Source organism: Danio rerio, chromosome 7, assembly GCF_052040795.2.
Source record: "Danio rerio strain M-AB ecotype USA chromosome 7, GRCz13ab, whole genome shotgun sequence".
Classification (NCBI taxonomy): domain Eukaryota; kingdom Metazoa; phylum Chordata; class Actinopteri; order Cypriniformes; family Danionidae; genus Danio; species Danio rerio.
This window is the reverse complement of record NC_141027.1, coordinates 29,349,846-29,362,196: the sequence shown is the minus strand read 5'-3', so window position 1 is coordinate 29,362,196 and position 12,351 is coordinate 29,349,846. Positions and strand designations below refer to the sequence as shown.

Genomic DNA, 12,351 nt, shown 5'->3' with positions numbered 1-12,351 from the left:
ACAAAATAACAAGGCTCTACACTGTAAAACACAACAGTCAACCTTATCAAATGAAATGAATGTAGTTAACTCAAAAATTACTGAAAGTTAATTCTACTCATTTGAAAAGAGTTTTGAACTCAGTGTTGAAGGTAATGAGTTCATTAAATAGACTCAGAAATATATTTGTTTTGCTTGTTCAAACTACTTATGTAAAATAAGGTGAAACAACACAATTCTTGAGATTTCATTGGGACAAATTAATTTCTTTATGTTAATACACAATTTGTTTTTTATCAATTTGTGTTGGGACAACATAAATGATTTGTGTGGAACCCTGCATTTTTACAGTGTACCTCATTAATTCAACTTAAATGGAGTAAGTCCACAGTACTCATAGATTTGTTTTTTTTTTAACTCAAATACTTTGTTGCAATTGGTTTCCTCAAACGGTTTGAGTTGTCCATACTGGGTTTTACAGTACTCACTTGGTTTGACTTCTCTCGATTTATTGGGATTTACTATGTTAAATTGCTTCGTTTACTTAAATGGATTAAGTTCACAGTACTCATTAGGATTAGAGTTTGAACTTAAATAGTTTGTTGCAATTGGTTTCCTCAAATGGTTTGAGTTACCTTAACGTTTTGGGTTTTACAGTGTACTCTTCTAAAATAACTGAAGGGTCTATCTTCTTTATGTGATCTAAAACAGGTTGCCAAGTGAGAAAAAACATATCAGTACAACCTCTTACAGTGTATTGTATCTGTATCAGATGTTGTAGAAGTTCCATAAGCCAATGCTTAAAGGTTGGAGGATTTTTTTTCCTTCCATTTGTGCAATATTAACCTTCTAGCTGCAAAGGCAATCACATTTACAGTCAAAGTCCGTATTATTAGCCCCCTTTTGAGTTTTGTTTTTCTTTTTTAAATATTTCCTAAATGATGTTTAATAGAGCATGGAAATTTTCACAGTATGTCTGATATTTTTTCCTCTGGAGAAAGTCTTATTGGTTTTATTTCGGCTAGAATAAAAGCAGTTTTTAATAATAATAAAAAAAAAAAATTATTTTAAGATCAAAATTATTAGCTCGTTATACAATAACTTGCCTTATTACCCTAACCTGCCTATAGTTAAATGTCACTTTAAGCTGTTTAGAAGTGTCTTAAAAAATATCTAGTAAAATGTTATTTTCTCTCATCATGGCAAAGATAAAATATTAAAGATATATATTATATTAAAGATTTAAATAGTAGCTGCCAGAAATCTTTTAATTTTGATCAAGCCCAAAACATATGAGATAGCGTAGCTGGCGCAATATTTTATCTGTCAGAATTATTGGATTCAAATTTAGCTAGTTTCACTGTGGACCAATGTAATCTGTGTACTACTTTAAATTGTAAAACTCTGTTTTAAACAAATTGAAGATGAGTTAATATTATCTAAAACAGATTGCAACATGTCTTTTGATAATATCTCCAGTTCCGCCTCCCATTTTCTTTAAGATGGTACACTTCTAAAATAAAGTGCCAGGAAGTCATTTATGATCATTTTGGTTCTCCAAAAAAAATTTTTGTGAAAGAAATAAATTTTCATTCCAATAACCTAAAGAAACCTTTTTCCACTATAAAAACCTTTTCAGAAATGAAAAGTTTCCATTAAGGAAATCACAAATAATAACAATAAACAAAAATATATTGGATAAAAAAAACTTTACCTTACAAACTAAACAAACATTACTAACATTGTCTTGACTATTTATTGGAGTTAGGAAAGTGTAGGTTAGTGTTAGTGACGATGGGTTTTTCTTCATAATGTAGATCTTCAGGAAATGGGAAGACGAAAGTCAAGTTATGATTTTACTCCACAACAATAGATATTTGCTAAACTGTTACACCAGTGACACAAATCCAGGGGACAATCATCATTTAATATTTTACTATATTTATTAATTAATTATTTTAATTATTTATTATCTTTTATGTCATTTTCATCCTATATTTTATTGTTCTGAATACATTATTGTATTTTGAATGGTAGAAAAAATATTTTTTTAAATTTTTACCTCAAAATAAAGCCCCTTTCTGTTCATGGCTGTATGGATAAGCAGTAGTGTAGTTATGGTAATTTTCCATACATTGATGACTTAAAATGGTGTAATTGTTTAAATAACATTTTGTTTCTTTTTCTAATATAAAGAAATTTTAAACCTAAAGATTTGATGCTGAAAATCTATAAATCAAAAAAAAATTCTGTATATATATATATATATATATATATATATATATATATATATATATATATATATATATATATATAATTTTTTTTTTGTGTGTGTATTATTTTTCAAAAAAAGCCAGGCACAATGCACATGTGTAGTCGCTGAGGTTGTGGAGCTGTTGTTCTGTGCAGCGGGTAATGAATGGTAGGGAGGGACTGAACTGAGCACTGAGTGAGTCTGCTGCTAATTTCACAGCAGCAGCAGCAGCAGAGAGTCGTGAGGGATTGAGCACTGCTCTCCTCACTCCCAACTCTCTATTATTCAGATCCTCAAACCAGCGACTACCAGACTTTTCTATCATGCACCGGCACATGCAGGTGCCAAAGGATCATTTATGACCATGAGAGCCACTTTCGTTCATGCATTGAATAGGCCTTTGGCAGTTTATGGTAAGCTCCAGCCTCACCTTTTCAGTTCTTTTATTTCCACAACAGACAGCAGAATTAAGCCGTTTCAAATGTGACAGTATGTGTAATCTTCCGACCTTGCATCTCGTTGACAGTTTATGTGGCAAATGCATGTGTTGTACGCTAGGAAGATGTTTTTTTTTTTTGTTTGGGTGCATGATTTTAATGTCAAGTAAGCTGAGCTGACTCATATGAAGTGAGGGGAGTTGATCACAGCCTGGCAACCACAGACAAGCGGCTCCACAGCCTGGCTAATGCGACAAGCTAGCCGTGCTATAAAGTCTAGCACTTTCAAGACAGTCCGCTGCTTTAATTAAACCTATATATATGGTTTAATTTAATGTAGGCAAAGCCGTATGTGTATTGTTAGTGAATCATTTTAATGTAGTGGACTGAGTTAGCTTAGCTTGCTGTCGTATACTGAGCTGTTAGCCTGCTCCCATGCTAACAAGCTAACACCGATAAGTTCCGTTTCACTTGCAGACGTTATCAAAGCAACGCGCTGCTTTTTTATAGATGTGATAAATACGAAACAAGTGTACTGAACACATTTAAGCAGACATATTGGTGGAGAATACATTTTACGCAAGGTTGGCTATGCTATGTGAAACTATAGGTTAGCCAGCTGAATGAATAAGCAAACCGCAAGACTGTCAAAACCAACACCTTTAGTCATCGTAATTCAAACAGGTGGGTGGAAAAATCACCCTAGTTTTCACTGGCAATTAAAATGCTTGTTTGCAGGATCAGGATGTCACCATTATAGAGCCGAGGAATTGGTTAATATAACATTTGCACTAAAGCATTAACCGACAACCTGTAACTTAATAGACGAGTTGTGTTATGTGGAATAACAGGCTGGAAAATCTTGCAAGACTTTTACTCCTGATAATATGAAGCCCGGTTATTATAGAAATATGTTTACTCGTATTCTGTCTGCATGCTGTGCATCTACAGCAAAACTGCTGCCAATATAGGCTATGGTCTGTCAATCAGTCTTACTCATGTAATTATGATAGAATTTAAACATGATAAAGGAGGTACATGACTGGAGTGGTGTACTTTGTATGCAATAAATATTACTATTAAATTCATCTGTCAGATCTCAGGCAATATTCAGAAGCACACTATATGTTGATGATGAACATGCATGATATTGATATTCTGTGAGCAATTCAAAACCGTGAATAATTATTTAGTTTTTAGGAATGCTCAAACTAATATATTAACAGTCATGTTCATCACAGCACCAAATGCTTAAAGACTTATTAGGCTTTAATTTGAAACAATTTCATTGTTCTGCTCTCCAATTTATACGTAGAGTGAAAATGTTCAGATTTAGTTTGTTATTGCTTTACAATAGGGTTCCATTTTGTAATTTTAGTTTATTAAACTAAACAGATGATTGATATTGTAGGTATTGTAGATATTTAATAACTCTTTGAAATCAAAAATACTGTACAACTGAATGCTTCTGACTTTTAAACCATCTTTTACATCTCAAGCATATGTAGAGCTCTATATCTTACTGCATGTTAATGCATATTAACTAATATCTACTAATGTGACCTTATTGTTATGTTAACTTTTGACCTTTATCATTTTTTTCAGTTTCGTTTTTGCTCTAGATGTTTTCATACAATAATGCAATACACAGACATAGAGTTGTTGTTTTTTATTATACTGTAAAAATAACCCTTTCTTGCTGCTTTTTTCAATATCATGCTTATAAAAGCTTCAGAAATAATTGCAAAAAAAACATTTGTTGGCATCATAAATTAATACTATCATACGTTTGGGCAAATTTCTTGTAAGATTCTGCAGATCATAGTTTAAGAAGATGAAATTCTGATCCACAAAAAGTGCAACGTTGGCCTACTTATGGGAATTTGGCTGACTAGATGAATAAGTTAATAATCAGTGGTTTGACCTAAGACCTACCTTTCTACATGTGTGTGTTCAGGCTGAGCAGCAAAAGGCTGTCATTTTGCTGTACGGTTTCCAGGCGTCAGTAGGTACATTGGCAAGCTGACAAGTATGTGTCATCACTGCCTGATCTACACTTGATGAACCCTCTGAATGGGGCAGTTCTCTTCAAGTCTATTTCTCAGAATCAAAATGGTTTTAGGCTGAATGACTATTTCATGATTTTGCATTATTATTTGCGATGGTTAAGTCAGTATGCGGAGAGGTAGATCGTCAACAATTGTCAAGTGAACTGTAAATGTTTTATGACTATTTCAACAGGAAATGCCCGGTTTAGTTTCAGTTGAGCAAGGAATACTTGTTTCTCTTGGAATTTAAATGAGATTGTTAACATTAATTTAACAATTTATTTAGCGAAAAATCTGTAACATGATTATTTTCAGACGGTAAAGATGAGAAAAAAAAAGAATCCCTATCTGTTGATATTGTACACTATTCAATAGATTAGGGTTAGTAATTTTTTTAAATAATAAATATTATGTAATATAAAATATTATATTGTATATATATATATATATATATATATATATATATATATATATATATATATATCTATATGTGTATATATATATATATATATATATATATATATATATATATATATATATACACACACACACACACATTTATATATTGATTTATCATTATTTTATATATATTGTATATTTATACAACAGTTCTGTCTGGTTTTTTAATCTGATTGGCTGATAGCCATGCAATATTTTGCCAGTTACAGCTCTTGTCCTGCCTCTTAACCCTTCACCCTTGTTTATTACTATGCTCACATACAGCGGCAAGCGGAAGACACTACAAAATGTCGTGTCTTGCAGGATAACGATGCTACATTAATTAACCATATTTACAAACACAACACTGGACATAAGAGCTAATTAAGAAAAACATATTCATAACTAATATATACTAAAAGATACTCAACTGTACACATAAGGCAGGCTATACAAGTACTTTTACATGAGACTAAACAATGTTGTGCAGGATATTGTGCAGGAGAGGTATTAAAGCTGAATATTGTGCAAAAGGGATGTATTGTACCAAAGCACACACACCTGTATGGGACATACTTAGGAATGCATGGAGAGGGCAGTTGGTGTGGATGAGATTTCAAAAGGGGGTAAATTGACTGGAGTTGAGGGCTTTAACAACCTGTGGGAAGAACCTGTTGAGTAGTTTAGTCCGAGCAGGTTTTAATACTTTCATACACCTCTAGATTCACTTGGCAAGCAGTGATCATTTATATATCACATTTATTGTGTATTCACTGTTCCTCTTTATCTCTCAGATGTGACGTGGAGGGTGTAAGGTGGCACCATGGCTGCGATGATACCTCCAGTAAAACTCAAATGGCTGGAGCACCTCAACAGCTCCTGGATCTCCGAGGACAGTGAGTCCATCTCCACCCGTGAGGGCGTGGCGCTGCTCTATGGGAAATTGCTGACCAATAAGGAGGTGGTGGTCCTCCCTCAGCAAGTGCTCTGTCTGAAGGGCCCTCAGCTGCCGGACTTTGAGCGAGAGTGTCTGTCTAGTGATGAACAGGAGCATTATCTGGACGCCCTGCTGGCCAGTCAACTCGCTCTGGCCAAGACGGTGTGCTCAGACTCGCCGTTTGCCACTGCCCTTCGCAAGCGGCTGCTGGTCCTGCAGCGGGTTTTTTATGCACTTTCTAACAAATACCATGACAAGGGCAAAGTCAAACAGCAGCAGCACTCGACCGAAAATACTATGGGTTCTGCGGACTTGCAAGCGGTAAGCGAGCGGCCGCGATCTAGCACAGATGCTCTTATTGAAATGGGTGTTCGGACGGGTCTAAGCTTGCTTTTTGCTTTGCTCCGGCAAAGCTGGACGCTTCCTCCGGCCGGTCCTGGGATCAACCTTTGCAATGATGTCATCACCACAGCCATCGAAGTAGTGGGTTCGCTTCCGCCGCTGTCTTTGGCCAACGAGAGTAAGATCCCTCCCATGGGTTTGGACTGCTTGGCTCAGGTCACTTCGTTTCTGAAAGGAGTGACCATGCGGAACTCTGGGGCTGATGTGGTGGGACGAAGGTTAGCGTGTGAGCTTCTGTTAGGCTTGGCGGCGCAACGAGGGTCTCTGAGGTACCTGCTGGAGTGGGTTGAGATGGCCCTCGCCGCATCAGCGGGAGTCAGCAGTCTGGAGCAGAGCCAGGAGGGGCTGATGGGATACGACTGCTTCATGAACATTCTGATGCAGATGAGACGATCACTGGTATGGTGCTGATTGAAACTCTCAAACACAGAAACCAATCTGCTTTCACAAATGATATTGTTAAACGACTGGTTGTGTGGTGATTTTAGGGTTCTTCTGCTGACCGGAGCCAGTGGAGAGAACCGACCCGCACTGCTGATGGCCTTTGTTCCTTATATGAAGCTGCACTTTGCCTGTTTGAGGAGGTAACATGGTTATAAATATGTAAAACAACTGTATAAAAACAATTTTATTTTTACTGTAAAAAGTACCATTTAAAGTGAAAGAAACAGAAACTAACATTCTGTATATCCTGAAAAAACATTAGGATATAAAGTAAAATGAACATTTACATTTTGCTGAAACCCACTTCTTAATTAATCTAGCAAATCTAAATAATGAGAGAATTTTAAAGTTATCTTAATTATTTTCAAATTTTCTGAATTCTTAACTTTTTCTTTAAAATTTGCCTTGCATTCTAAAACAATTGTCAGATGTTTTCCTTTCACTTCATTATCTTTTTATTACTGTTGTGAGCAATTCTTTTGTTCTCCTGAATCCAGTTTTCCAGTCTATTTTGCTGTATCAAAAAAATAGATTGTTTGAATGATAAATCATACCAGTTTTTATTTTAATTAATCAGTTGTCCTGATGTCACAGGTGTGCCGCATGGCCTCAGACTACTCAAGAACATGTGCGAGTCCGGATAGCATCCAGGCAGGTGAAGCAGCCATGGTATCTGAGACCTGCGAGGTCTATGTGTGGGGCAGCAACAGCAGCCATCAGCTTGTAGAGGGAACTCAAGAGAAGATCCTCCAGCCCAAACTTGCTCCCAGCTTCAGTGATGCACAAACGGTAGAAAGCATCCTCAGATTATTCTTATTTTTTTCATTCTTCCTTTGATTTTTACGTTAGTTGAATTCGGTTTTATGCTTTTTATGTCTTGCATAGCATAGTCAGAATTGCATTATAGCTGTAAACGGGCCATAAAAGCTAGGCCTGAGCCCAACAAGTACATTTTGATTGACAGCTTTTTAAAAGCCTGAACCCGTTTACAGCCAGACATTATTAAGATGTGAACATGCACACAGCTCTTTCACCTTTTTTCAAGAATAAGTCGTTTATATGTGTTTTAACATAATTTATTCATAACAAATGTATATGCCACTTAGAAGTTGGAACAAAGAAATAAAATAAGTCTTCTGTAACATGATAACGTCTCAGCACTCTAAATAGGCCAAGGTACATACACTTAGCAGTTAAATTGGCCAACACACCAATAAAAATAAGGCTTTCTTACCAAATTAAAATAAATTCTAAATTATGACTGTATTTGGCAATAACGAAATTAAGATAAAGGCTCTGCAGGATTTGTTTCGCCACTTCTCTTCACAATCCAGCCTTAAGTCGACTGTGGCTATGTTTTCAAAAATGTAAATGAACTTTTATGCGATATTCCAGTTTTGCACAAAGACTTGCAATAAAGCAGCGTTTTCATCCAACGAGTCAAAGAGAACAAAGTAATCTATTCCTGATTAACTGGTGCCAAATATCAACAGTAATACAGCTGAGTGAATCTTTTCTCCATTTAATAAATGACTTGTGCCTCAGATGGCAATCCTGACATGCAGTGAACGCGCGGTGATGTTTAAAGGGGTGAGACATGGAGCACAGACGCTGTTGATTCTGGAGGTCACTAATAATATAACAATACTAATATTGAAACAGTTAAGGCTAAAAAACGGTTAAAAACATGGTTTATAGAGAAGCAGATGTGTCATCATTCCTATTAGAATTAACCTAGCATGTTTCCATTTATACCTACCATCTTAATGATTTGTTGTTTAAATGTGTCAACTATTTTCATCTCTATTACTCTCTATTGGTGTTTTAGTTTAATTTGTAAATATTCATTTCTTATTAACATCTACATAACCTTGTCTTTTTTAGTACTTTTTAACTATGTTTGATAGATTGTATTATTCTTGTATTGTTTTTTGTAGATTGTTCAGGGACAACAGATGAAAAATAGCCTTCTTTCTAATTCTGGTGCAATTGCAGAAATGCTAATTAATGTACACTGTCCCTGCCAAAAAAAAAAAAAAAAAAAAAAGCATTTCAGATTGACCAAAACAGCATTTTAGATTTTTACAGTGTATAATTAAAGAATAATGCCAATATTAGCTTATATACTCTGTCTACAATATGCATTTATGATTGAACAATATTTAGTTATAATTTAAAAATTCTTTACTCTCCAAGATTTGGCTTTGCAAACGTGTTTTTTGCGAGGAGCATTATTGAATCCACTGTAGATGGCTTTAGGGTGATCCTTTCACTGCTGCTGCTTCTAGCCGCGATGCATAGTACTACTGATCTGATTAATTTTCCAAGTTTTGGGTAGGATTGTTTGTTTATCTTCCACCAGCCAAGAACATCCCTTTCATTTTTCATGAGTTTCAATGTAGCGAGGGACCACGTCATTTTCCTTGTCAGCTTGCTGTACATTTTCCCACTTCGCAAAATTCACTCTTTTTGACTTTTCCGTCATCATTTGTTTCACCTTTGCAGGGATGGGTTTTGATGTTGTAACAATGACCTGCATCACATGGCCATTCATCTAAAATGATAGAAATTAAGCTGAACCCGTCAGGTTGCATTGCAATATAATTGTTTTCAATTGAGATTACATGATATGTTACACTACCGTTCATAATAATTATTAAGTATAAACTGATTTGGTCATGCGATATTGATGCATTTTGATTTTAAAATAATCTATTATTTCATTTATAGGCCCAATATGTCAGATGTTTGCATTAAAATGTTTAAAAACCAATAGAACAGTGTTATTTATTTTGCTGACTTGTGTATTACATTGTTTCAAGGAATGTAGAAATTTAGAGAAATAAGCAACTTTAACTAGTGTCACATACCCTTGATTTCTGCTTTGTTTTTATAGAAAACAGGGAAATACCAAAGATGGTTTTCTGTGTTTTGCATTTTATGAGACTGCACAAAGCAGAAATATAGTAAAAACTTTGTGTATTATGTTTATTATGATAAATCAGTGCTGCTTCTTGCCCACAGGCTCATGATCGGAGTTTTTCTACTGTGGCAAAATAAAGCCGTTGTGTGCCGCATCATTCTTGTCTCTCATCAGCAATAGATTTTCAATCTTGAACATGACAAACTTAGCCTTTAAACGTTTAATTTCATACCCAAAGCCAACAACAAGCTTCCAGAAATAAATAAATAGACATTGTGACTGGTGAGGTTAAACAGGATAGTTATTTATAAAACAATAGTATACTTATTCATGCCAGGAATGGACATTTTCTGACCTCCTGTTTTTCAGATTGAAGCCGGCCAGTACTGCACGTTCGTAATCTCCTCTGATGGGTCAGTTCGAGCATGTGGAAAGGGCAGTTATGGTCGCCTCGGACTGGGAGACTCAAACAACCAGTCCACTCTTAAGAAGCTGACCTTCGAACCTCACCGCGCCATTAAGAAAGTTTCATCATCCAAAGGCTCAGACGGCCACACATTAGCGTTCACTAGTGAGGGTGAGGTGTTCAGCTGGGGCGATGGAGACTATGGCAAACTGGGTCACGGAAACAGCTCTACTCAGAAATACCCCAAACTGATCCAGGGGCCTCTACAAGGAAAGGTATGCAGTAATGCTTCACATTACTTTTTTGGGCTCTCAGAGCAGATCTGTGTGTTTTATTTGATTAATGTGTTCTGCTGTGTGTTTGTAGGTGGTGGTTTGTGTTTCTGCAGGCTACAGACACAGTGCTGCTGTCAGTGAGGATGGAGAGCTCTACACCTGGGGAGAGGGTGACTTTGGGCGATTAGGTATATTTCTCTTTGTCCATATACTTTAGTTTAAGATATTTAAATGTATATTAACCTCCTAGGGCTTAGTGGCCACATACGTGTATAGCACATTTTAGCTCTTAAGTGGCTATTTGAATGTTTTATATTTAGTTACAGACATGCAGTGTCATCCTGCAACTGTTTTGCAGCATATGGAATGTCCCAAACACTATTTTTAACTGTCCAAAATGGGAAGAAAATGATGTTTTTTCTCTCTGATAGTCAAAACATGTTAAAAAAAAAACTCTGTTAAATATGCATTATGAAGCAGTCAGGAAAAAGTGTTTTATGTAAATTCGAACCGCGAGTCCACATATGGACATCATTTTTCTCTAAAAATACATCATATCAAAAGATGATACTTAGGTTTTTACCATAATTAGGTTCCATAAGCCCAAATAGCAAAGAGAAATAAAAAATGCATGTAAAAAAACACCTTGGGCCTCGCCGGTGATGTAGTGGTTAGTGCGTCAACACATGCACTCCGGTGCTCGCGGCGACCCAAGTTTGATTCCGCCTTGTCCTATGCAGATCCTTCCCCTATCTCTACTCCCATGCTTTCTTGTCAATTCTCTACTGTCCAATTAAATAAAGCTGAAACCCCTAAAAAAAAAAAAAAAAAAAAAAAAAAAAAAACACCTTGGCCCTTAAGAGCTCATGAATTGCTATTCTGAGATTTGGAGTATTACTTGGGGAAGTCCTAGCTATAATTTTGTAGATAATTTTCTATCTATAATATAAATAAAAATTTTGACTCTTAAAGATAGTCCATCCATTAATACCTCGTACCAAAAAAACACACAATTTTTTTTTAAATAGTTATATATTCAGAATGTATATCTTACGTCAAAGAGTAATAAAAAAAATTTATATATGAATTTTGTATTTTCTGAGCCTTAAAGGGATAGTTCAACCCAAGTTCAAATTTTCTTACCCTTAAGTGGTTCCAAATCTTTAAGTTTCTTTATTCTGTTGAACAATAAAGGAGATCCTTTGAAAAAAGCTGAAAACCTTTAACCATTGACATTGTAGAAAAAACAAATACAATGAAAGTCGATAGTTACAGGTTTTCAGCTTTCTTCAAAATAACTTTTTTTGTATTTAACAGAAAAAAAGTAACTCATAAAGGTTTTGGAGCAAGTGAAGGGAGAGTAAATGATGACAGATTTCAAACTTTTGAGTGAACTATCTCTTTATAAGCATGTCCAAAAACTAGGGATGCTCTTATCGATTGGCCGGAGACTGGTATCGGCTGATAATCACATTTAGTGACTCGATCGGTAGTCCCTGATCTGGCCAATCTCAAGAACTCTTCGCAAGTGTTTGTTTATGAGTTTACAAGCAGAGGCAAATGCACATAAAACATACATCCTGAGTTATACATACTGCAGCTACAACACGTGAGGAGATGAATGTTGTAGCATGAGTGATCAGTGCGCTTGCGTCACAGCAGCTAAAATACATACAGATGCGGTGCAACTTCTATTTGTACAGTTTACTCACGCGATTCACATGGGTGATAGTCTTTTTGTTGCAACCATTGTATAGTCAGTGTTTGGAGCTACTGTTACGCGAGCAAAGTGATTGCCCCTATTCAGT

The 12,351-nt window shown here is 35.6% G+C and overlaps 1 protein-coding gene across 12 annotated transcripts in view; it reads left to right on the top strand.

Moving 5' to 3' along the window:
* Positions 1-2,442: 2,442 nt before the first annotated feature.
* Positions 2,443-12,351, top strand: part of herc1 (HECT and RLD domain containing E3 ubiquitin protein ligase family member 1) — an 86,839-nt gene continuing 76,930 nt past the window's right edge. For all 12 annotated transcript variants that reach the window (XM_087261184.1, XM_087261182.1, XM_087261181.1 and 9 more), the window contains exons 1-6: positions 2,443-2,646; positions 5,951-6,894; positions 6,984-7,079; positions 7,534-7,728; positions 10,232-10,543; positions 10,635-10,731. In XM_087261184.1, the coding sequence (XP_087117310.1) occupies positions 5,980-6,894; positions 6,984-7,079; positions 7,534-7,728; positions 10,232-10,543; positions 10,635-10,731 (1,615 nt within the window). In that variant the 5' untranslated portion in view covers positions 2,443-2,646; positions 5,951-5,979. The remainder of the gene's footprint in view (positions 2,647-5,950; positions 6,895-6,983; positions 7,080-7,533; positions 7,729-10,231; positions 10,544-10,634; positions 10,732-12,351) is intronic.